Source organism: Centroberyx affinis, unplaced genomic scaffold, assembly GCF_046629955.1.
Source record: "Centroberyx affinis isolate AG114_WGS23_722 - 3 ecotype Tasmania unplaced genomic scaffold, CSIRO-AGI_Caff_v1 ptg004508l_1, whole genome shotgun sequence".
In the NCBI taxonomy this organism is placed as follows: domain Eukaryota; kingdom Metazoa; phylum Chordata; class Actinopteri; order Beryciformes; family Berycidae; genus Centroberyx; species Centroberyx affinis.
In genome coordinates, this window is record NW_027282155.1 from 182,262 (window position 1) to 208,690 (window position 26,429).

General features: G+C 44.8%; 1 protein-coding gene across 2 annotated transcripts in view; it reads left to right on the plus strand.

Annotated features, from left to right (window-relative positions):
* The first annotated feature begins 3,386 nt into the window (after positions 1–3,386).
* Positions 3,387–26,429, plus strand: part of lipeb (lipase, hormone-sensitive b) — a 28,092-nt gene continuing 5,049 nt past the window's right edge. Inside the window, exons 1-12 of one of the 2 annotated variants that reach the window (XM_071544253.1) lie at positions 3,387–3,478; positions 10,812–11,053; positions 12,047–12,331; positions 14,345–14,435; positions 15,794–15,939; positions 16,431–16,616; positions 17,550–17,702; positions 21,154–21,298; positions 22,636–22,863; positions 23,578–23,763; positions 25,015–25,196; positions 26,091–26,357. In XM_071544253.1, coding sequence (XP_071400354.1) covers positions 3,391–3,478; positions 10,812–11,053; positions 12,047–12,331; positions 14,345–14,435; positions 15,794–15,939; positions 16,431–16,616; positions 17,550–17,702; positions 21,154–21,298; positions 22,636–22,863; positions 23,578–23,763; positions 25,015–25,196; positions 26,091–26,357 — 2,199 coding nt within the window. In that variant the 5' untranslated portion in view covers positions 3,387–3,390. Of the gene's footprint in view, positions 3,479–10,811; positions 11,054–12,046; positions 12,332–14,344; positions 14,436–15,328; positions 15,940–16,430; positions 16,617–17,549; positions 17,703–21,153; positions 21,299–22,635; positions 22,864–23,577; positions 23,764–25,014; positions 25,197–26,090; positions 26,358–26,429 lie in introns of those variants that run through there. The other variant, XM_071544254.1, reaches the window with a different exon arrangement.

The window sequence follows — 26,429 nt, forward strand, 5'->3', positions numbered from 1 at the left end:
GGCTTGAAAAGCCGCCTTGCCGGAAGCTTTTCTGGTTAGAATAGCCAAGTGCAAGCCAGCAGGTATAAAGCTGCCAAGCTACCGGGGACACGCTCGCCATAACACGTTAGCTTAAAGGCTATCCAGGCAAGAGCCAATCTCGGAACCCATCGTCTATCCGTCTGACGAAAGATTAGACTCTGGGGGCGACGGCCAATATTTTGGGGTTTCCGGTGTAGCCAGCGGACATCCGGGCCAAGACTTCCTCTTCTGTGCGCCGGTCATTGTTTACAGTCCGATTAGCAACTTGAGACGCGAGAATGGAGTTGGAGTTGAGAGACGACGTCTCATATGCAGATATCTGTTTATAAAGATTAGCCGAAATGTCGTCTGGACCTAAAACACCTACAAAAAGTATCGATGTTTGTGTATTGTGTGGAGAAACGTTCGACTTGTCGCGTCTCAAGTTGCTAATCGGACTGTAAACAATGACCGCCGCACAGAAGAGGAAGTCTTGGCCTGGATGTCCGCTGGCTACACCGGAAACCCCGAAATATTGGCCGTTGCCCCCAGAGTCTAATCTGTCGTCAGACGGATAGACGATGGGTTCCGAGATTGCGCTCGCCATAACACGTTAGCTTAAAGGCTATCCAGGCAAGAGCAGACCAGCAGGTTTAAGCTGCTAGCCCGCACTGGAAAGATTTTTTCTTAACGAAAAAAATAATTTTGGTAAATAAAAAATATATTTCTTAATGAAAATAATATTCTCAACAAAAAAATACTCAGTGGTACTGACAGCAGAGCCGTAGTCCTGCGCTCGGCAATGATGTCCATGACAGCTCGTCTATGAACAGTTTGGCAGGGAACAGATCTGGTCGCGCTGAGGTGAGCTGGTTGTGATAATCGCGGGGAAGAAAACAAGAATGACGTTCCTGTGGACTGCAGTGATTTATAAGGGGAGAGGTGGGCTCTCCTGTCACTGCTGTGATTGGTCTTTCTTTGACAGACGGGGTGTCATTTGAGCTTCCGTGGTTCGATCGCTAGAGAGCGCTCTCAGGCTGAGATACCGAATGAAGATATCCCACAATCTCGTGCGTCCGCTCCACTGTGCCAACAGAAAAAAAAACAAATGGCGAGTACAGCCCAGAGTTTGTGTACAAATGTAAGTTATTGTTATTTTTTTAACCTCAGATTTTTTTTTACCGAGAGACAGTTTAGTCACTGAATATCCATTCTCTTTTGATGTATAATGCTTATTTAAGAAATTTGTTCCGACTTTTGGATTCACTGAAAACAGACTTTTTGAGGTTAGCCTATCCGTTATGTTAGCTTACTAAGCAGACCATTGAATTACCTAAAAGCCCGTAAGTTATAACCTAAGTTATTTATTTAAAATGCACTGATTGATCGTTGGTTAACCATTATTGAACTTCACCATTTCAAAGGGTCGACAGAGGATACCACTGCCTTTTATTAAGGTCCGGCAGATACAGGTCCAGCCTATAGACTGGTCCAGACTTCACGGGGCAAAAAACAGCGCCCTGAATGGATGGAAGTAAGTTGAGCTGACAAAAGCACTTTTTGTTGTTTAGTAGTGAAAACATTCCCATCCCTAAATTCTACCAGTTTGCTATTCAACAGACAGTAATTATGTTGTAGAAGTAACCTGAATGTTAAACTATTACTACTACTGCTACAACTAGTATTACTACCTCCACTGTTACTACTAGGCTACTACTATTACTGTTACTACTGTTATTACTACCATTACAACTGCTATTACTCCTATAATAACAAAATATATATTACTTAAATAGTCATGGTCGCCCACGTGGTCCTGCAAGACAAACAGCTGAGCAGCAATTTGGTCTATCAGGTCACTGCCACTGACTATCTCTCCATCTCCTTCCTCTTCGCCAGGTTCTCCGTCCTCCACCGGTAGGACATCCCCATTGCTCACACAGATGTTGTGCAGAATTGTACAAGCCATGACAACATCAGTGACGAAGTGGTGTCTACCTCCAGGGCGTGGAGGAAGATGGCCCTCCAACTGGTCTTCATCATGCCAAATGCTAGCTCAAAGACAAGGCGAACTCTAGCATGATGGGCATTGAACTTGTCAAGCCAGGTAAGTATTTCGTTAAAATGGATTATTGCAAGCAATCCTTTCATATACTTTACTCACATATGGAAAAATAATTAATAAATAAACCTGTGTTGTGCCACTCCTCTGACTGGGTTTTTATAAGGTGTCACCAGGGAGATGGGCCTCTCCATGCATGGATACCCTCCATCACCCAGAAGGAAGGTACCCTGTGGTGGATACACCCCTCGCTGATAAGGGACTGTGCCGGAGGACCCTGGAGTCGTGCACGGAGCCAGGGAAACCGACAAATCATCACTGGACTTGGCTCTGTGGTCACATACAGCCTGCAGCTGGATGGAAGGGAACAGCTTGCGGTTCCGATAAGACCAAGCTTCTGGCTCTCCAGCGGGTTTGATGCAGATGTGACATCCATCAATGGCACCCATCGACTTTTGTGTATATAGTTATTGTATATTGTTTATAAAACTATTATTGTATAACTACTGTATATATAACTATTATATATAGTTTCATTAGTGTAATTGTGTTTTGTTATGTAGATATGTAGTTATTTTTTTATTGGTTATATATTTATGTTCAAATAAAGTACAAAAATCATTATAAAAATGGTTGATTATTTAATAGCAGAAACAGTACTGTTCTTAGTAAAAGTAGAAATAGTCTATTAATTGCAGTGTAACTACCAGTATAACTCAAGTGAAAGTCCTACATTTAAAACTGTAAGCAAGCAAAAAAATATTGCAGCCTAAGCAATGAAATGGTTATGAAAAGTAAACCTAGTAGTTGCTGAAGATGTCATTTGAATTGCATGTTAAATATTTAATTGTAGTTCTTGGGTATTAAGTTAGTAAATGTTCTGTACTATTGTGGTTGTTATAGTATTAACGTTAGCTATTTTATTAAATCTATATAAAATTTTAATTTATACTGAACACTATCACTAAAAATATATAAGCAGTTATTCCAAATGACCAACAAGCGGCAGTATAACCGCTGTAACTGACAGACGGCAGCTGCCAGTATTTGGCGATCTCATGACGTCGCGACGCATTGCTGCCTTGGAAGTCCGATTTAATCCAGATTACCTTTACAGGTACCTTCATACAACAACGCTGCCTCCAAATGACACTGCCTCACTAGACAGCAAGGCAGCAGGCAGCTGCCTTCCGTTTGAAACAGCGATTGGCTACCCGAAAATAAAGCCATCATTTATTGGTTTCCTCTGTAGCGCGGGCGGGGCATCGCTCCAAGGCAGGTATGTAGGGTAGATCTGAAGAGGCGGTGCGTAAACAGAGTGGGTGAAGATGGCGTCGAGTAAGAAGAATGGAAATAGTAGACTTGAAAAAGGTGTGAATGGAAGACGCTCGTCTAAACATAAAGAGGTGCCAGTGGGTGAGTTTTCTGCGTCGTGTCAACGTCGTCACGGCGTTCCTGTAGCTTTGCCAGTACCGGTCCCTTTGACACTCCTGAGCTGTCACCAACCGCTAGCTAACGTTAGCAGCTAGCTGGCCTCCAGCAGCCAAGTTGAACAACTAGGATTTAAGCCGCTGTGCCACTCTCAGCTGCTTACGCCTGCTATGTTCGTTACATGGCAACAAAACGAGGAGTCACTGATGAAATCTATGCAAAGGCCCGGGTGTTTCAAAGCTTTGCTGGAGGAAATTACGTTGCCACCTCCTTTGCTATCATGTACACTATTGCGAGTAATCCCCCCAGTTTGACTTCACGTAACGTTAGCCTGTGTAGATATGTAGCCAACATTTCGTAGTTGTTTAACTTAGTTCGTTAGATGTGGTAGTAGTAATGCCATCGCAGCTTGCTGTAGTGGACCCTAACTGTAGTCTCTACAAAGTAATGTCTCCGCGCTGTAATAACATTCATTCTTTCACGTTCTGTATCCCTAGTCTCAGCTGCTGACACTGACAGGACCCACCTGAACAGGTACTCAAAAGATAAACAGGCAGGAGAGAGTGTAGATTACCCTCAGAGTGTGGCATTTTGAGGGGGGGGGGAGGGGGTCAGTCGCAGCTGTATCATATATAAATCGATTTAGTCAAGAAAATATATTGTCTCGTTGGTCACACTACCATTAGTTAAGTCTGTATGACAAGGCAGCATGCCGACACATTGTGAAAAATGGGCAGCCTGTGGAAAGGAGCATGCTTGAGGGGATGCTGGAGGCACTATGAATCTGCTGCTGTGAGCTAAACAGACTCCCTCTGTCACTTTATTCTTGCCTTTAACTAGGCCACTGCCTGACTCTAACTGCAATAATACATCCAGAACAAGACCTCAACCACCCCTAGTTTTAAAAGGCTCCCTCAGACTTGTCATGATCCTAATGATATGCTACACATTGTTTATGGCTTGTAAACCTTTTAAGTGTCTATTCTGAATAGTTTGTTTAAGAATAGGCCAAGGCCTATATCGAGACTGAAATACTTTGTGTCTGAATAATGAGGTAATAGTTTTATTTCATGTACATTGCCAACAAGTTATCTGATCTCTGACCTACTGTGTGAGGTCGATACCACCGTTGCTGTGTTAGATACTTTTTCATCAGATCTGAAAATCTGAGATATGGTTTTCTACTTCAGCAAAGGCATTTTTAGAGTAACACGGTGAGGGGAAGCCTTATGTGTCCTATGTGGAGGGGTGGTGCTGCTCATTGTTTCTAGTTTCCTGTTGTTCAGTTTGGCCTTGTGTGAATGAAGGGAGTCTGTTTGGGACAGGGGTCACAGCCTCCAGCCCTATCCGAGACGCTACAGAGCCCCCGCTGCTCGCTCTTCCACTGGGCCTGTGCACTGCTATTGCTATTTTTAATGCATGCTTCCTATAGACATGACATTTGTACAGTGTCAGGCATGTGGCAGAGTAGGAAAAGGCTGCCATGTAATCTTATAAGAGGGATCATGCCACAATTGTGGCCAGATGGTGAAATTTCACCTTAAACACTATCTAGTCTCAACATAAGACTGACTTTCCACTTTTATAGATGAGAACATTCTCCTTTGACACAGTGAATTTTACTTTGAGGAACACCCACTGTGTTTTCATAGACTTCGCCTGGCACATTTCCCTGGAAAGAGTCTGTTAAGGTTTGATAAGGAAAAACACAAGAGAATCATCAGTTAGAAATTGTCTAGACAAGAGTTGGCACATTTTAATCATGCTGACATTTAGGGGTATTTCTCAGTCTTCTCAACATTTGACTAGACCTTGTGCTTCAGAGCACCTCCTGAAAGTTTGTCTAAATGGAAGCAAGCTTAAGCCTTGCTCTCTGTCAGTGATATGAGCATGCTATAATTTCTGAATTTTAATGAGTTGTTTCCTTCAGGATAGAAGTACAGCTCTTTGATTCTCTTTGCGTCTCTCTTTGCATTTGTTGAATGAATGCTGATCTGCTTTAGTCAAATTAAGGCAAACTTCTGTTGAAATTTGCCTTAATTTGCCTTATTTCAGTTTCCAAAGCACTCAGTAAGTCTGCTCCCTTTATTTTTTTTTTTGCCTGTCTGCTTTACCATACAGTGGAAAGTGATGGGAAAACATGAAACAAAGTAGGCAACAATGTTAGACAGGATATGAGCCTGTCAGGAACCCACAAGCCTGTGTAGCTACTAGGATGCCCCATGCCCTAAATACCTGTGTTAGATCCCCATTTTCAGTTGAACAAATTGGCTCGAGGGATGAGCATGTTTAACATGCTCATTGGGGGCCCTTTGGGTGTTTTTGTTTTTCTCTGTGCGTGTCTGTGTGTTTCCATGAGTGGGTGAGGGGTCAGATCCCCATTCCTTGAGCTGTGGACTGTGATCCACCAACTAGTCTAAACTAAGGTCATCTTTTCCCCAGCCACAGATTTGCTGTGGTCCACAAGTACATTCCCACCCAGTGTTTTGGGTTTGGGAAGTACGGGTTGTCCACATTCATTGCCAAACATTAGTATTTCTCAACACTTTGCACATGCAGCGCAGCTCAGCTGCTTAAACATCCACACATAAATGTTCAAAGGTCGTACAGTAATGCTGTATACAGGCACGCATGCGCAACAGGCATGTGTGTCCACTTTTAAATTATGTCTTCAGTATTCTCTTTCGGGCTATTTTGAAAACAAAACAAAAAAGAGCGAGACGGTACACATAGACACAAACACACACACAGAGCTCAGCTTATGGGTGCAGGCCACATGCGATCCCATACAGACTAAGGTTATTCACTGGGCATATCAAGGGATGCACAACTGGGACATGTTTGACGCATCCATGCAAAAGCAATGATGCACATTGACACTGGCATAGGTAGGATATTTTACTGCAATTTGTCTACTTGTATTGGGACCCCCTTTTTAATATGGAATGAAACTGCTTGGTTATTGAAATATTATGATCATCCCATCTACTCATGGTTGTGTCTCTGCCACTGTCTCTCTGAATGGAAACTGACAATTAGGTTGAAGGTCACTGGGAGTTGCAAACTGAACAGCCAATGGCAAAATAGGCTGCTGTCAGAGGGAGAAAGTTAACTGGGTCGAGGTTGTCTTTAGTGCCTTTAGCCTCCCCACCCTTTAAAAAGGAGCGAGGGAGAGAAGAGCAGAGAGGAAAGTAAAGGACAACACGTTGCCTCTGAGTGGGATTGGGTATGACAGGCTGACACAAACACAGGCAGACAGGGGAAAAGTCACAACGTGAAAGACAAGGGAGCGACAGAGAGAGAGGCAGAGAGCGAGAGAGAGAGAACAGCTCCAATCGCAATACCCCATCTCTTTCCTCTCTGCTACCCCTCCCTCCCCTGTCTCTCATTCTCTCTTTCTTTTTCTCCATGCTCTCATTGCTGTCGTGGAAGAGAGGAGACAGACAAGGACAGAGACTTGAACTCGGACGCCGGTAAACGCTTTATTTTTACTCTTCCAGTTTGACAGTAGTTAATATATAGCGTCTATGCTATGCCAGCAACAGCCTGCTGCTAGCCTATACAAACACACACTCCACACTGTCTATGGGCCCTGCAGGACTCATTAAATGTCTGTAATGCCGCTGGTGTTAGTTGTTGTACATGATTTATTGATGCCCACTATCATCCATCTTTAATGTGTAGAGACCAGGTGTCGCTTTATGGTCACAGTGGGGTTATGGTGACCACTTCACTCAGTCATATAGGAAAGGATGATGCTGAAACATCTCTTTGACTATGTGAATACATAGTCATGTATGTGTGAATACATAGTCGGAGATCATAGTTTGTCCAGTCATTAAAAAACGTTTGCAGATGCACAGTAATTGTTTAGGTGATAAGGCTTGTAGGTGAGTCATTTTTTCCCCCCAATGACTTGATCTGTTGACAACAATCCAGCTTCCAGTGTAGTGATAATTGATTCTTTGTGTTTTTGTTTAAGACATTTTGAGAGTTTAAGAACCAGTTATTAACATCTGCCAAGTAAAGGTTAGGCTAAGTCATGCTTGAACTAGTAAGAACGAGTAAGCTTTTGATGAGAGAGATGGGAGTAGTTTGCCTAACTGTGTTCATTTGCATTACATTTGCAGAATATGATATGCTCCCTGCAGTTAGATGAGGATGTAATGTGTGCAGGCTTCATTATCATTAAGTACGTTTTAGAGCAGCTTATGCTGATCCATAGGTTCATAAAGTTCACGCCTAGCTTATTCTGTCAACATAAGGCCTGTTGGCTTGCCCTGCTGAGAGAGTTATACCCCCCCCATTCTAATTAAGCAATGTAATTTTAATTTTGGCTGTGCGCCAAAACTGGCTCGACTGCTGTAGCCGGCCCTGCAACATGATGTTCGGGTGACAACTTGACCACACCAGTCTTTGTGTCCCCTAAGGCACCATTGCTGTGACTGTGTCTGTATTTGTGATTGTGTGTGCGTGTGTATTTATAAAAGTACTTTGGTGTGTCTCCTGGTGTTTCCAGTTTACTCTGATTTAATGAGTTGTTGTACAATTAGTAACCGTTTCCAGTGTTTCCAGGTTCAACACATTCACAAGCTCCGGGTAATCCATTGGTTCTTTGCCAAGTCCTGACTGCCTGATGGCGCAAGAATCCTAGACTGCTGTGTGTGTGTGTGTGTGTGTGTGTGTGTGTGTGTGTGTGTGTGTGTGTGTGTGTGGTGTCAGCCCTCTCTTGTTTGTTAACATGACACTTGCAAGTAGGCTGACTTCATTCATCTTTGTGAATTTTCCAGAGTGCGTCCACCTGTCAGGGTGAGCGTCTCTGTCTCAGTGAAATGTTGTCTGTCTGGGTTCCTCACGATCACTCATTTTTGCGCCTCCCTGATCCTTCGCTCCCCGTTTTTATTCCCCCTGAAAGTTAGACTTCTGCACTCTTTGAGGCTGTATTTCCAACATAAAGGGAACATGCTTTTCAAGTCATAGGATCAAGCCTATGTGGGATAGAGTATGCATTCCAAACGGTTTAACCAATGTGAAATTTCGCCTTAGGCTCCTTCATTTTGTTTTGCAAGAGTAGATAGAACTTGATATTGTAATGAGAAACTCATTTCTAGTGCAGTCCACTCATTTGCCTCTTCACATTCGTCTTGGTCTGGGTCACTATACCCCTGGGCCAAATAATGCCGCCTAAATTCGATGAGACATTTACCACCGGCTTGACGGTGGCAGCACACACACACACACACACACAGTGTTCCCTCTTGTGTGCGGTTAATTATAGCTACTTGGCTTGTGACAGAAACAGAGAGGGGGGTGGATAAGTGACATGAAGGGAAGTCCGCAATATCATGTTTCTGAGTGGCTTATTGGTGAAAGTTTGAGGTATTGGAACATGGTTGAGGAAGAGTGAGAGATTTGGGTGTGGTGGTGTTTGTATAAGGCCTTTATTACAGGGCCAAGGGGAGGGAAGAGAGTGGGTGACAAATCACGTCAATAGCTAGGCATCAGGGCATGATGCAACAAGCCTCACTGGATGAGATCATATGTTGCCATCAAGTTTTGAACACAGTCCAAGCCTATAGCAAAGCGATGTCTAGTTTTTTTACTTACTCCCAAAACTTTTCCAAGGAAATCAGCTTGACATGGTTTGATTTTTCTCGCCCGAGTTTTTAACTGTGACAAACGGGCATCAAATGTGGAATGGTGTGCCAGTAGAAGGGTGCCTTGCCTCGGAGCAAGTGACAGAAAAGCTCTCCTTGAAAGAGAAATTGAAGCGAGAGACTACGAGATAAGACGGGGAGATGAAGAGACGGCTAGCGGCAGAGGAGATTTTTGATATGTATGTGTGCTTCAAGTCATCACTGTGTGACAAATATGTCTTCCCAGATGTCAGGAGGTTGTGATTCCTCCCAGCAAACTTAGATTGCTTTCCCCATTACTCTTAACTGAATGACAGAGCAGAGCAGAATAATATGTGAGTAGGGCTCTGTTAGTAGTTTGACACTCAAAACGATATTTCACTTTGGTTGTCTTTTCACTTTTTAGTGTAGGCTACCTCCCCTGTGTCGCCCTGGGTATCTGTGAAGAATTAACTCTCTCGCTTTTATTTTGAAGACCTAGAAACTGATACTTCTAACACATGGATTTCTGTGTAATTTGTTTTGTACGTTGGCCTCAGTAAAATTATCAAAAACAAGAGTTGAGGGAGGGTGACTGCTGATTCCAAGGGCAGCTGATCATAGGTATGCATGCTATAAATAAAGATGGTCTACCACAGTGAAATATCGCTTCAAGAGTAAATTTAAACCGATCACTATCCTATTGTCTCTCCATAGTGGCCAAATACGCTTGAGTCCAGCAGCCTAATCAATTCAGCACTCCTAAATCACAAGGAAATTATTTTCCTCCCCTCTGTCCCCCTCTCCCCCCGATCCACTCTCATCCAGTCGGGAGGCATTACTGTCTCTATTCCCTTCTCTCTGCTTTATCGTGTATGCACCATCCCTGCTCCCCTGTCGTCGGTCTCTTAGCAAGCCAGTCACCCTATACAGTAAGTACCAGCCAGGCCGCAGGTCTCAGTGTTGTGGAAACAGAGGTCTCAGGTGACTCAGCACAAGAACACAATCCAACAGCAGGGAGCCAGGAGGGACATGGCGCTGGGTGTTTATGTTGCGTGGGGCAGAGACGGGAGTACAGTTGACAAACACACACTCAATGCAAGGTCTTATACTTCCTTTGGGACTCTTTTACGGGTGAGAGTGTGTTGTGTCAGTGTGTTGCTAATCTGTGTTTGTTCCCAGCAGCATGAAGCAAGCGAAGGCCTCGGCTTCCTCCTCCTGTTCCATGCATGTCTGCCTAGATCTCGGTGGATTTTGGCTGCTTAGCCCGGATTTACATCATTTAATTTCAGGGCTTGCTTAACACGTTTCAATCAATGAGCCTCCATGAGCCAGGCTATTGGGGGGGGATTAGTTATTAGGAGTAAGAGAACATTATGTAGGATATATCCAATGATACCCTGCTTGGTACAGTGTGTACATGCTGATTACAACTATGGGCGTGGTGCTGAATAGGGATCAGGCTGCTCCCTCTTATGTGTCCTGGCTGGGCTCTCTGCTACTGAAAAACTGTTGAAACTAAAGGCAAGTTTTAAAAACACTGGGAAAATAAATGATGATAACTATTGCCTTTTTAAAAAGAACAAAGAACTCGCACATGCATTTGGGAGCAGCAGGGTGGCATAGTTAATATAACACACATATAAACAATTTCTGTCTCTTTCAACTTTTTCCTTGCCTCTCCTCTCCCTTACCGCTCCCAGTGATGGACACCAAGGCAGTGTTTGCGACCGTGTACAGCGTGTGTGAGGAGAATGCCACGTTCTTCTCAGGAGGAGCTAAGGGGGCCCAGGGAGACGCGGCACGGCGGCTGGTGGACGCCATGACGCTGATCCAGGAGCACGCTCGCAGTCTGGAGCCTGTTATCACCGGCTTTGCTGCCATCTACCACCACTTTGACTTTGACCCACACATACCTGCCAATGGCTACCGCTCCCTGGTCAAGGTAGGGCTGTGGGAGGTTGTTGGGTGTGTGTGTGTGTGTGTGTGTGTGTGTGTGTGTGTGTGTGTGTGTGTGTGTGTGTCTGCTTGAGCTGCTGCTTTCAACCATCACTTCTTGAATATGTGCGTGTGTGTTTGTTCCAGCCAGTGCAGGTTTGAGAATGCCATCATACATTCTTATCAATATTCTCTCCACACTGTGAGAAACTGCTCACCATCCCTTCTTTGCCTTGATATCTCTTTGTTTCAAGGTCAGCCCATTTGTTTTACAGATTGATTTTATGTTGCAAATCAGCATAGATAAAGTTCCTCAGCTGCAGAATATCTACCCCCACTGTACTCTATCTTCTGCTGTTATTGATGAAACATCATGACCCTCGGTGGCTGCAGCCCACCACTATTGAATTAATCTAGTGGACTAGCAAATGAATGCTTCTCTGTTTTCTAGCCTCTCGATTTCCAGATTTTATAATCCTTCTCATTCCCACAGTGCCGCTCTGACTAATGCGTAACACCCCGCTGAAGCAGCAAGCTTTTCACATGCTTGCATTCAGCCAGGCTGCCACACATCCATTTTTTTCCTCCAAGCTTACCACACTAATCTTGATTACGATTTAAACAGACGCAGAAGATACTCTTCTTTAATAACTACACAATTAAGGAACTATGATTTGCTTTGCCATAAACTGTGAAATGACAATTTAAGATTTTTTCCAATATGCTATGCATTCATTTTGGAATTAAGTCATTACTCAGAGTTCATCATTCAATACCTCTAAAATATAGAGGATCCATTTTGTAAAAGTGTTATCCTTTTGTTTACCAGGGATTTAAGTCACTTATTATCTTTTTAAAAAGTACCATAGCTGGTTTTAATTTTGTGTCATTAGTCATTTTGTAAGAGTCGGTGTCATGGAAATGGTGGTTTTCTCATTTTGTAACAAAATTCACCAATTTTCCATAAATATTATTGAACCATTTTTTTCTCTTTTTCCAGGTGGTGCGTTGCTGCCTTCTCCACATCATTCACAAGGGGCGTTACATCACCACCAACCGCCGCAGCATCTTCTTCCGGGCAGCGCACAATGCCGGGGAGATGGAGGCGTACTGCAGCGCCCTGTGCCAGCTGCGCGCCCTGCTCTACCTGGCCCAGCGCCTGCTGCATGACAACAGCCACGGCAACCTCTTCTTCCAGGAGGAAAGCGGCCTCAGCCAGAGCTTCATCCGCGAATACTCCTCCATGCACAAGGGCTGCTTCTACGGACGTTGCCTCGGCTTTCAGGTGGGATGAGATGTGGAACACGGGGATGGGTAGGGGGGGAAGATGAGGAAGGAAAGATGGAAGAGCGTGGGTTGGAGGTTGGACTGCCTCATGCTCCAGGGCTTGAACTTGGGATTTCAGATGTGACAGGAGTGGGAAGAAAGAAAGGGAGGGAATTTTATCATACACTAGGACAGCTTCTGCAAGTGAGAGAGAGGGACATTGACTTTCAGTAATGAAACATCTTGCAACAATGCAGATGAAAAATAACTAAAATCACCCTAACACTCACCAGTTCCCACACACTTACACATACACACAAGCAGCTGAATGTACCAATATCTACAGGGCCAGAAGCCTGCATAGGTACAGTTATCGTTTAAATGCACCCTCTTCTTGCACTGTACATATTACATTCTACAGCCCCCAAACCAGTCGTAGATGTGGCTGTGTCCTTTCTTGGAGAAAATACATTTACTGCACCCTAAGGCACGCAGAAGCCATGCCTCTCAGCATTGCCACAGGGCCTGCAGGACTTGTGCCCCTCACCTTGTTGCTGCGGATCACCCAAATGGCCAACTTTGCCTAAAAGAAAATTCAATCATTTATTTATTTATTTATTTATTTATTTATTTATTTATTTATTTTCATGTAGAGAATACACCACCCCAAGAATGAGGTCACAGAAAATCTCACCCAGCTTATCACATAACAAATATTTACCAATTTTGAAATGTACATAACCTATTGACATCAGGGGGGAAAATACACATGGATAATAGTGTCAGGCAGGGTCAGAAATACACCGAGGTTTGGGGGAAAAATGCCCTTGAAACTGGTGGAAAAAAAATGAGGAGCCAAAAAATGCCTCCAACAATTAGGAGTACTTCTGTTTGCATTGCGTCCCTGTACACATTTTTTTTTTCTTTTTTTCATTGAGTTCACACGTGAATGCAACTCCTGTCCCCTGTGGGCCTCCGTAGATGATTCATGGGAGGCTACAGGCAGAGGATTTGTTACCTTATTTTCTGGGCTAGAAAAATGGAGCAGGTTTTGATAAGAAAACAACAGAGTACGCAGCCTGAAGCGGGAGATGAAAACGCCGACCTCACACAAACCACTGTGTCAACAAAAAATAAAACGACCAATATAGTGAAAAAACAGTCACAAGGTGGAAGATGGACTGGTTTGAGGCAGAGAGTTTGGGAAAACTCCACCAGCCTCTTCTATAAGGCCTATTGTGAGCTTTCAACAGTGGGAAAGAAGTGTGGGAAGCATGGAATATTGCGATTCAAAATAAAACAAATCTTAGTCGTGCAAATTGAGTGTTTATTTACCAATATGCAATGCAAATATATTCTTTCGTAGTTTAATAAAATTGCTCCTGAAAATACATAAAATACCCCAGATTAAGGGGCCAAAAAATGCACTCTGACAAAAAAGAAAAATGCATTTTTTCAGCCAGACTCCTGACCCCTTAGAATAGTGGGATTGAGGAAGGAAAGAGAGAGAAAATGGTAGGGAGTGTTAAATTCAAAAGGCAGAGGAGGGAATACTCAGTTATGCACAGCACCTGCTGCCTTAACCTTCAGGTGAGATGGAGGGAGGAAAGGAGACGGATGGGTGGATAGAGGTAGGGAGGGAATTCTCCTCCAAACACAAGGTCTGTTTTTACGGCCATGGCCTCTGTTCCTAGTTGAGTTTGAAGGGAGAGGCTGAACCTTCAGTGGACGGGGAGGTCAAAACCAATCTATAAAGCAAAGGGAAAAATGATGAAATCTCCCTAGTACTGGCTCCATCAATTTCTCATGTCTTGCTCTCATCTGATACCCCCCTCCTCCCTCTCTCCCCCTCTCTCTCTCTCGTTAACTGTGATATGTTTCACTTTCTCTGCTTGATTGAATGATTCTAGTTTTCATTGTAGTTTGTTGTTACTTGTTTTTAAATGGAACATAAAAAGTGTTTTAGAAGTTGAAGCCTGTCTCTGTCTCTCTCTCTGTCTCTGTCTCCTCATCTCTTCCTCCCTCCCTCCAGTTCACTCCAGCCATCCGGCCCTGTCTCCAGACCATTGCCATTGGCCTTGTGGCCTTTGGAGACAACTACAGACGCCATCAGTCAGGAATAGGTCAGCGTCATCTTCTCTTCAGCAGCACCCACCATCACCCAGCCACTTCATTCTCATTCACAGATCATGCTCATAAGCCACGCCTCTGCTACATAGCTCCTCGGCCCTCGACTGTGTACCTTTTGATGTTATGTGTTTTGGATTGTAGATGCTCTTTCATCCTTTGGAGTCTCTTGGGCTAGCTGATATACCTCATGTATATTTCAGAATGTTTTGAACACGCACACAGATATGTACAGAGGCAGAGATGGAAGAACACGCACCATCGTATACACATTTCCACGTGCGCACCCACACACACGTAAATATTGAACATTCAAAAAGGAATCGAATCCAACTCTTATGGTTTCTTGTGCTCTCTGCTGCGCCACAGTGGAAGCAGGAGGCATTGCACCGTATGGTGAGTGTACTGTAACACCTCTACCATAGTCCTCTGTAGTGAATTGAGAGGCACTATGAATGAGTGAAGATGCTGCATCTGTCACGCAGACCCTGTCACCCTAAATAGTTCTACACACAGCACAGTAGGCTGCATTAGCTGTCCTGAATTTGCATTTTAGCACTTAGTCTAGAGCGGTCTGAAGCTGCAATCATCTTATCTAAAGTGCAAACCTTTCCCTTTCCTTACTGCCTATCCTTGCCCTCTTGCATAGACCTTTGTAAGTGATGCATTGGAAGCAGGACAGAATTTGAATGCAGCCTCTATTTCACTGGCAATAAAATCCATGCAGATCACAAAAGCTTTTGTCTCACGGCACTATCACAAATATAATCTTAACCGTCTTGTGGCAATTGGCTGATGCATAGTCAATAAAAATTTTAGTGCCGTGAGTGGAGAAAAGACAATTCAACTTGATGGGTTTGACCACTGCTCTCTTTCGTACCCACACCTCTGAAGCTACAAAGTTTGCCATGTTTTAGCACTCTTTTGCCACTCTTTCTCCCTCCTATCCTTTCTCTCTCCTTCTTTCGCAGTCTCAGTGAGTTCATGTGTTCTGATGTTGTTTTTTGTGCTAGCGCCCAGTCACTCACGCCAACTCTCTCTCCTCCATGTCCTCTCTTTCCTACCCTTTCCATCTTTGTTAATCCATTATTCTCGTTCCCATTTTTCTGAGCTTCTCTGTTTGTCTATGCCAATCACTTTACCTTCCCGTTCCCACTACTCCCCCTTACCATGCACACACCTTTTTTTCTTCCCCAATCTCAACCTGCATTCTTCTCCCACTTCTTTCTCACTGGATCCCTTTCCTCCCATTCTATTCCCTTCTCTTTTCTTCCATTACCCCATCTCTTCTCTTCTCTCATACCTATTACTACACCCTCCTTATCCTGTCATCCCTCCTCCCTCTCTCTCCCAGGTGTAGCAGCCAGCTCTTTCTTTACCTCAGGGAAGTACGCCATCGACCCAGAGTTGAGGGGGGCAGAATTTGAACGCATCACCCAGAACCTGGACATCCATTTCTGGAAGACTTTCTGGAACATTACCGAGACCGAGGTCCTGTCGGTGAGTGGACTGTGAATATACGTATATGTTTATACACACACACACACACACACACACACACACACACACACACACACACACACACACACACACACACACGCACAGTAATCTGTAAGCTACCCATGCTATCACCACTAACCCATGCACACAGAAAAGTGTACTTCCCTATGATTTTAATTTTAAAATTGGATCTGGGATATTTTACTTTTCTCTGGTAAAAGCACCTTCCTATCATAATGCATTTTGGCCCACAGGCAGTTAGTAATAATAGAGTGGAATTCAATTTATTCAATGGGGTTCATGATTTATTCATCCAGTTTCTCTTTCTCTTCTTTGACCTGACTTGCTCTCTCTCTCTCACACGCTTTCTCTCTGTGTGTCTCTTTCTCTCCCTCTGTCTGCCTCTCTGCCTGTTTCTGTCTGTCTCTCTATCTGTCTATCTCTCTCTCTCTCTTTGTCTCTGTGTGTCTCTGTCATCTCTCTCCCTCCAGAGTCTAGCCAGTATGACGTCCACTCAGGTCAAGGTGAACCGTGCTCTCTCTGTGCCCCCTGTGCCCTTTGACCTCCCCCTGGTGGCCAACCCCAGAACGACCGTAACTATTGCGCCGCCATCAGCACACATCGGCACTGCCCCCATTCAGATGAGGCTCATCTCTTACGACTTGCGTGATGGACAGGTAATTAGACAAAATCCTAATCAAGTTGAAGGCTGTTTGAATTTGCAAAAGGATTTTTGTAGCTTTTCTGTTTAAGTATTTGGTGACTGACCTACTTTTAAGTTTAGGGTTTTCCTCCTATGGCTCTTTTCAACCCATCTTACACATAGCAGTTCCTAATTTATTGTCTTGAGGCTGTCCTTGGCCTGCTGCCCCTGTCTTTGCTTTATCTGAAAGACTTTAACAGCATATCAATAGCTTCTCTTTCTCCAAGAGTAAACGACAGCTTCTCCACATCCTTCTAGATTGAATCCCGTTCAATCTCTCTCTCTCTCTGTCTCTCTCTGTCTCTCTCTGTCTCTCTGCCTCTGTCTCTCGTTTAACTTTTACTTTTTGTACTCTGCCTCCCTCCCTAATTCTCTTGGGAGACTCCCCCCCTTTCCCTTCTCTCCCTCCTCCCTTCTTCTCTGTAGGCTGGCACCTAACCAGACATGCTATCAGCAAACACTTTCAGCCATTGATCACACTCCAACAAAACAACGGTGTTCTTTTAATGTTGCAAAACACAAGTCTGCATCTGCGGAAACCCTTCCTTTCACCCTCTCCTCCCTCTCCCTCCCTCCCTCCTTGTTTCTGTTAATGAATAGGAATTAGTGTGCGTTTATGGTAGCACAGGACTGGCTGGCAGCAAGCTGCTGCAAAATGGCTAGCTAATCCCTCTCTCACTGGAGCCCTGTTGCTAGCACTAACAATCAACTGTTTCGAACGAAAACAAGGCTTTGTTTGCGATGTACACAGTCTGTAGACAGTCATCCAAGTGGTGCAAACATAGTGATTTGCCGTTATTTGATCTTCTGAACTAGTACTCCTAACACATCTAATCTCCTGAAACTTTTTCTCCTTCTGTTCCTTGATCTTTGTACCCCCCCCCCCCTCTCCCTTCTCTCTCTCCAGGACAGTGAGTCTCTGCTATCTCTCTCCCGCTCTGAGGGGGGCGCTATCTCTCTGTCGCTGGGGCTGAAGACCAAGCGCAGCCCCACGTCTCCCTGCCTCCTGATCCACTTCCATGGGGGAGGCTTCGTGGCCCAGACCTCCAAGTCCCATGAGGTAAGATGGTACTCTCCACCAGACCTAGATCAGTTTTTCACTAAGATACCCGGATCAGGGTTTTCTTTAGCTAACTGAAAAAGCAAGATGAAAAAAATGCCCACCCATTTGTACCTTTTTTAGATCATCTAGTTCCATTTTGCAAGACATGAAAAGCAGATTACAGAAGAGTAATCACATAATATCAAGTAGTAATTTCACTTTGGTTAACATTTGTTTTGTCGCCATCTACGAATCAGACAAAACGGAACAGTCAAGTGAAATGCAGAAAGTGGCGGTGCAATTTGCTCATTAGTTGAGGTATGTCATGTGCCATTTCTGTATCCAAGTATTGTCACCACTACACCACACTTCCATCCGAGGATGCCTCACTCAGGTCTTGTTTTTCCAGGATTTGAGCCGGTATCGTCACAGTGATCGCCCAGCTCAGTTCCCCCTCTCACCTCCTCCATACGTCAACTTCTGGCTGTGTTTTCTCAAGCTAATTGTAATTGAACCCCAGCTAATTAAAGTGTTGAGGAGACTGACACTTGTTGTCAGCCGAGGAGCAGAGGGGTTACCAGACTGAGTTTCTCACTCAGTCAATAGCGTGGCTCGTAATGAGCCGTTAAGCTAATTATTGTGTAATTAATCCCTGCAAACTTGATAGAGAGACTCTGCCCTGCATCCCTTCTTCAACTACCGGTGCGGCAGAGGCAAGTTTGGCTCCATGTCATCCTCTGGAGTACTAGTCTTTTATTTTTATCCATTGCTTTCTGTCGTCCACTTCATCCTCATCCCTCTTTTTTCTTACAGAGGAGCCCATTTCCCTGTTTTTAATTTCCGAATCTTTGTAATGGACAGAGGACACACGCACACATGAACTCTTGCCACATGTCTCTTGTTATTAGTATTGATGTCCTTTGTTGCTCTGTAAAGCACTCTGTGACAGACTTATTTTGTTAAACAATTTTAACTCAAGTTGACATGAGTGACCAGACAAAGTAGTAGCTGGAGGCAACATTCAAACCTCTGCCTGATTCATCCTAATGGGAATCAACTCAGCTTGCGCCTCCTCTTCTCCCCCTCTCTCCTGCACTCATGTGGTCATCTGTCTGGCTGTGTGCGGTCTGCATGTGGCAACTGGCTACTTATAGCCACTGTAAGACAAGGCTCTGTGAAATTGCCAAGGACATGGGCTGTCTTGATCTGCAGCTGCGTAGCAACCAGAGGATGAGAGAGTGATCTGAGGAGGGGGTGAACAGCGCTGTCATGTTGAATTAACGGAGAACGGTACAGCCCCGTAGAGAAAGATTACCCCAGGCGCTAATGGAAGACTTGTCAGACTATCCCTCTCCCTCCTTCTTCTGGGCTCTTCTCTCTTTTTTACATCCCTCTTTTTGATCTTTCTAATATTGCACAAATTCATTTCCTTTCACTTAGTGTCCTTTTTTCACCTATCCTTCCTGTCTTATTTTAGCACAGTCCACTTCCCCTTTTCCCTCCTCATTTCACCGGGTACCTTCTGCTCTCTTAATCCCTGAGGCACGGCGCAAGGCAGAGTGAATAGGGAGATGGAAAGTTTCCCTGAGGGCAGGGGCCTGTGGTGCTCTCCTCATATCTCTCCTTCACTCCTTCCCCCCACTCCATCCTGCCTCTCCTGCCCTCCAGTGTGCCAGTGTTGGGGAAGATGGATAGTTGGATTTCTGGGGCAGGAGCCTGTGGTGCTCCCACTCTCAGTGCCCCATGACTCTGAGATCACAGTAATGGATGTACTGGGATTTGTGTGCATTTAGCAACGTAGCTACATACACACACACACACACACAGACCTACACACATCCAGGAGTGTGTTTTTGTGTGTGATTGGGCAGCAGAGGTACCAGCCCGCAGAGACGGATTAACTGCTCTGCCTGTCTGAGGATGAGTGAAACTGCAGCTCCGATTAACTCCTGCTTTGAGAGGTGATCTGGGCTCTTATGAAAGTGTGTGTGTGTGTGTGTGTGTGTGTGTGTGTGTGTGTGTGTGTGTGTGTGTGTGTGTGTGTGTGTGTGTGTGTGTGTGTGTGTGTGTGTGTGTGTGTGTGTGTGTGTGTGTGTGTGTGTGTGTGTGTGTGTGTGTGTGTGTGTGTGTGTGTGTGTGTGTGTGTGTGTGTGTGTGTGTGTGTGTGTGTGTGTGTGTGTGTGTGTGTGTGTGTGTGTGTGTGTGTGTGTGTGTGTGTGTGTGTGTGTGTGTGTGTGTGTGTGTGTGTGTGTGTGTTTCTCTGGGGATAGGATGCGTGTGTACTCGGAGAGTTTCCTGAGTCATGTAATATTAACCAGCCTTGGTCCCAGCCCAGCAAACACACACACCAACCTCTCTGAAGCCCTGTAGGCCATTTGTTGCGAGTCCTCAGCTCCTTTTATGCAGGTAGAGATGATGATCCGTCTGACTGACAGACCTGGCCATGGGCACTGGCACATGTTGACACTCATTGTAGACTGTCAACAATGGCTATTGTTCACATAGCTGCATGGAGACACACACACTTGCGCACACACACCAAAGGAGTACCTTTGCTGATTTGCACGAACACACACGGCCTGACCTAAACAGCACTTGAACTGCACGCACACTCACTTGTCAGCAGTCTCACTCTAAGATTTATCGTGACAGACGGGGCTTTAAGAGAGCACAGTCAACTCCTGGAGCTGCTGCTTTGTTGATGTGTTTTTTTCATTTTGAATCACTGGTCGCTGAGGTGACACACAAACACACACACACAGACACCGTGCTTTTCCCGGTGTTGTGAACGGAGAGCCTTTGCTTTCACTGCCGGCTCTGTCACAGCTAGTCAAAAAGCTGTTTTGGGGAGATAGCAGAGATGGAAGAGCAAAGGAGGAAAGCTTTGCAGAAAGAATACGTTGTCAGGTCAGTCTTGATTTCTCTCTCACATGTCAAGGTCATTGCAAAAGTATGCGAGGTAAAGTACTTACCTTAGTTGGTACAATAATAGGAAGAGTTTAACCTGACTTTAGAGAGTAGTCACAACAAAACTCACTATTTGGATTTTGTTTTGTGGATTGTCAAATCCACACTCTCCTTGTGTTTGCCTGTTCCCTTCATAACCGGCAAACTAGGACATGTGTGCACCTTGGTTATTACCATATGAGAAGAAATGAAATGGAGGTGACCGAAAGGGCACTGCTCATTCTCCCTTTGTCTAGACAGTAAGCCAGAAAGCAGACAGATGACATCAGAGGGGAACATAATTTTCATAACTTTTTATCCTTGCTTCTTAATGCTTTCTCACCTCCACACGTGTCTCTCTCTCTCTCTCTCTGTCTCATTCTCCCCCTGCGCCCCTGTTTTATCTTGCTCTGTCTTGCTTCTCATATTGTTAACAACAAAGGATCTTTTGACTGTGAAACTGAATATTACTCTCTATGTATCCACCCCCCCTCCTCCACACCCCTGCCTTCTGTCTCTCCAGCCCTATCTGAAGAGTTGGTCCCAGGACCTGGGTGTCCCCATCCTGTCAGTGGACTACTCCCTGGCCCCCGAGGCCCCCTTCCCCAGGGCCCTGGAGGAGTGTTTCTATGCCTACTGCTGGGCCCTCAGGAACCACCACCTACTGGGTACAAACACAACACGCACTGTAGTTTACACTGGAGCAGAGTGTGACTAAGTCAACTTTGCTCAAGTCTCAAGTCTTGAGGCACAAGTCTCAAGTCAAGTCCCAAGTCTAAATGTATTTTACCAAGTGAATGTCATTAATGTCAAGTCTCAAGTCTAAATGTAGAACACAAGTCAAGTCAGAATAAATCAAGAGTCCAGTATCAATTTAATATCGTAAAGAAAACTAAATAGGTAGGACTTTGCAATGCAATATCGTTTTAATAGAATAAAAAGTTGGTAAGAGCATCATGAGTTTGATTTCTATAATCAGTTTCAACTTCAATAAATTCAATCATTCCATACAAATTCAGAAAACAGAATTTAAATTCAGTTGTCTGGTGGAACAAACCTCATCACTTTCAATCTAAGTCATTTAGAAACCTTTCCAAGTCATCAAAGAACAAGTCAAAGTCAAGTCACCAGAACTCAAGTCAAGTCTCAAATATTCCCTTCATGCATCAAGTAAACTGTCAAGCAATTAAAATTGTGACTCGTCATGTGACTCGATTCCCCACCTCTGCACTGGAGTGCTGGGTCTTTTCTCGCCTGTACATTTTCTGTTTACTTTTCAAGGTCATGGGACAAGTATTTGCAGTAGAGATGGTATTTACCTTAGGTGGTTGTAAGAATAGCAAGCATGTTATCTGACCTCAGTGAGCAGCTGCAACAAAAGAGGGGAAAAACTCACTTTTCTCAGGGTGAAGTTGTCTTGTGGACTATTTCTGCAAATCCTCACTGTTTGTTTACCAATCCCCGGACCACTCGGAGGATTCATGCATCACTTCGAAAAGTAATCTTTTCTTCTAGACAATGTCTTGCACCGTGGTCTTCGTTCTGCAATATTACACAAATTGTGATGCTCAATATTCAAGCAATAAACAAAAGACATCTGGTGAGTTTTGGGTTGCACCCCACTGCTGAAGCATGGCGTGTCAAATTAGCAGTGTCTCCAATGCAATATGTTAGTGTTGTAGTACAAGAAGGCAATATGCTGGCTATAAGGCAGACAGTGAGATATCGCCCCCTCACAGCAACCATATGAGCAGCGATACAGAGACTATTAGTTGATACCCAAGTGTGTCACACGCTGCTTTTTTTTTCCCTTGGTAGATTTCACATAGCAACAGAAAAATAGTTGCTCTGTTCTCTCTTTTCTTTTCTCCTCTCTCTTGTCTTCTTTCTTTGTGTTCCATTTTTCCTGTACTTTATTTTCTTTTCAGTTCTGCTCTTTGTTTCCCCTTCCTTCTGTTCTCCTTTCTTCTCACCTCTTTCTTCCCCTACCCATTTTTCACTCCAGGTTGGACCGGGGAGAAAGTGTGTCTGGCCGGCGACAGTGCCGGCGGCAACTTGTGTGTGACGACATCGATGCGCGCCGCTGCTCACGGGGTGCGAATGCCAGATGGCATCGTGGCAGCCTACCCAGCTACCCTGCTCACCGCCTACGCCTCGCCCTCCCGCCTGCTCACACTTATGGATCCCCTGCTGCCGCTCAGTGTGCTCTCCAGGTGTCTCAGCGCCTACGCAGGTGTGTGTGTGTTTAAAAATCAAGCTAGGACGTTTTAATCTTGTGAAGGTGAGAAAAGGCGTCGATCTTTGTCTTTCCCACCATACACTCAAACAGGAGTGAGTGATAGGCCAATAGGAAATCAATTTTCAACCTGTCCTCTGTTCTTTCCCTCTCTCTCTCGCCTTCTCCTTTCCCTTTTTTTTTTGCTTTTTTAACCTTTTTCCTCCCTCTGCCTTCTTTCTTCCCTCCATTTCTTCATGTCTGTGCTACCTGCTCTTACTCTATACATGATGATTTGTAATTGGGGTTTTGATAATAATGCTGATGATGGCATCTACTTTATTGGCCTGTTAAGATGATTTGTTTTTGTTTGTTTCTTTAGCATAGTAATAATGATGACATTAATCATAAAGATGTTTTGTTCTAGCTGTGTATATTTGCAGGACCTCTCTCGCACACTGTTGCCTCATTTAGTTTTATGTAGTGCATTATGTGTGTTGTATAGTGTCATTGTTTTGTATTTTTCATCCACTGTCTGTAATACAAATCGCCCTGAGGAGATATTTAATGTACTCTGCCACTCTTTCTCTCTGCTCTACTACCGTACCTTTCCTATCTTCTCTGTTCTTATTCATTCCCTGCCTTTTCTCGTCCTTCCCAACTTATTTCCCTCCCTCATTCCTGTCCTTCCATCTTTCCATCCTAACTTTTCCTCCATGTCTCCCTCCCCAGGCAGTGAGCCGCAGACAGAGAAGCAGGTAGAGAGAGTGAGCACGCTGAGCATGGTGAAGAGAGATACAGCGCTGCTGCTCCGAGATTTCCGACAGGGAGCCTCCAACTGGATCCACTCTCTGCTGGATCCCAACAGAGCCTCCGCCTCCGCCAACATAGCTGCAGAGGCACCGCCAGGAGCCACTGGTACGCCACCGTTTGTGTTTGTGTGTATGGGTGTGTTTATATATGCGTGCACATGTTTGTGTTTGCATGTGTGCGCAGGTGGGTGGGAACATTAGGAGATGGGTGGGTGATATAACTGTGTTTTACTTAGCAGTAAAGGTGTTCAAAGTTTTTTGGTTGGGATGGATGTACAAAGTTTTCTGTGCAATCAGCTTGTGTCTTTGATCATGTCTACCTGCAAACAATATTAATGGGATCTCCAAATTCAAAGTGTGTGTGTTTACCTCCCACTGTTTCAGAGTGTTCGCTATGCTTGTGCATTTATCCAGTGTGTTTGTCTTAGCTGAGAATACTAATTGCCCCAAAGTTCATTACACCCCGTATGGAGGAGGTCATTGAAATGGATCTCCCTATTCAACAGTTAACTAACCAATTATCGCCGCGTCCCTTTCTGTTGCATAACACCCCTGCAGCCCCATCCATATCAATCCACCTCCTTGGAGCGGCAGTGGTTTGACAGTAATTGTTAATTGTAGCCACCGTAAATCTAGTGGTGAATCATAATTTCCCAGGTGTCCCCTTAGCTAGGTGACACCCCCACAGCTGCAAGCCCAAACTAATGAGAGTGTCATTGGTGGGTGTACATTATTAAAAGGCCATCATGGTGCTGAGATGGTTCATTATTAAAGAGATGGGAGAGCGGTAGCTTTGTGAGGAGACCAGCCATGACAACTCTTACAGCTGTGTTTTGACGGCTGGGGGCGGGACGAATGATATCACCATGACAGCACTGTTTGAAAATTCCTCCGCCCCCTTCCCTTTTCTTGTTCCTGATATATCCCCATTTGCATTTTAGGCTTTTAACTGTTGGCTCTAAACCAGAGGACATACAATAAGTGGAAACAGCAGAATAAGTGAATTTTCTTTTGTGTACCACCATCAGTGTTAGTACCCTAATGATATTTTTTTTTTCGATGTCCTCCAACCATCAGTGGCCTCAAGTGAAGTTGAGTGGCCTCTTCATCTTTCATACGCTATTCAGTGTGCGTGGTTAACTTTAGTTTTTAATGAACCTCTCTCTCACTGTTTGTCTCTCTCAAACACTCTCTGCTCTCCTTTTCTGTTTGTTTTGCACAATCTCTGTCTCTCTGTCTCTCTCTCTGTCTCTGTCTCTCTCTCTGTCTCGCTCTATCTCTCTGCCTGTCTCTCTCCCTCTCTCTCTTTCTCTCTCTGTCTCTTTCTCTCTCTCTGTCTCTCTCTTTTCTCTCTCAGATACAGTGAGGAAGAGCATATCCGAGGCATCCATCTCCTCTCCTCACTCGGACCCCCCCGTACCCCCAGAGCCGACAGACTTCTCCACCAGGAGAGTGTCTGTGAAGAGCCAGACTTGCCAGGACCTGGGGATCCACAACAATTCCACCTCCCACACTGCATCACTGCTCTCCGAGCGCACTGTACGTCACGTTTGAATACCGTTTACATTTACATTTTTTAGGCACTTAGCTGATGTCCTTGTCCAGAACAGCTTACAATTAGCGAGCAGGCAAGGGTTCAGTGAATTGCTTAAGGACACCTGGCTGTTGCTAGACATATTGTTGCTGGCGTGGAGGAGGGGGAGGGGTGGGGGTGTTATGGCATGGTCTCTAACCATGAGGCCACCCTGTTGTCCAACAACCACAGAATTAGAATTGTAATTTGATGATTACAACACCATCAGAGAGCACAGAGAATTCCCACTAGTCTCCTATCTAGGATCCAATTATCTCACCTTTCATACAATTTGCATTAAACAGAGTTGGGAGTACAATTTGAGTCTGCTGAAGAGATTGTAATGTTGGACTGTGTGTCTGAACAATGTTGTAGCATGAAGATATGTTGGCTCGGCATCATATATTCCCTGCAGTGGTATGTGTGTTTCACCTCACTGAACTCAGCTGAGCTTATATGTCACCCATGCCTCATAAACAGATTTGGCTAAAGGATGCTGACTGAATACCTAACCTTTTGGTTCTGGCAAGGTGTTGGAGATTATCCCTTTGTGTGTTTTCACACAGGCAGACTGGATTAGTGGCTGGGTTGGGGAAAAATAGCTAGCAGGGGTGACGTCAGACTGGAAATGCTGCTGTGCTTTCCCTCCTTGAAATGGGGATTGTTCAGCCAAGACTTTCAGGCATTCAGCCAAGGTTTTTAGAAGGAGATTTTCAGAAGGGCAAAGCGTTGTATACATAACCAAGGTTGCCTTGCAAATATTTTATACTTTAGTTCCCTCTTTCCTCAACATTACCATCTCCCTTGTCCAGTCAGTCTTTAATTTAACCTCACCTGAATAATTTCTCTTCCTTATGTAGCCAGAAGATGTGAGTTTCTTCCTCTCCAAGGAAGCCGATGCCTCCATGACCAGTGCCCTGTCTTCGGTGGCCATACCACCCCCTGGTGGCGAGGAGGGGTCAGAGCTGGAGCACCCCAGAGAGTTCCCCCTGGGCTTTGAGCCTCTACGCTCGGAGCAGCTGGCTGAGATGAGGCTGCAGAGCTCACCGGTGGTCAGGGACCCCTACTGCTCCCCCCTGCTGGCCCCGGATAGCATGCTGAAAGGGCTGCCTCCTGTACACATAGTGGTAAGAAGCACAGGCAGAGGGAGGGATGGAGAGAATTGGGAATGAGGTAGAGAAATGGGGGGACGGCCACTC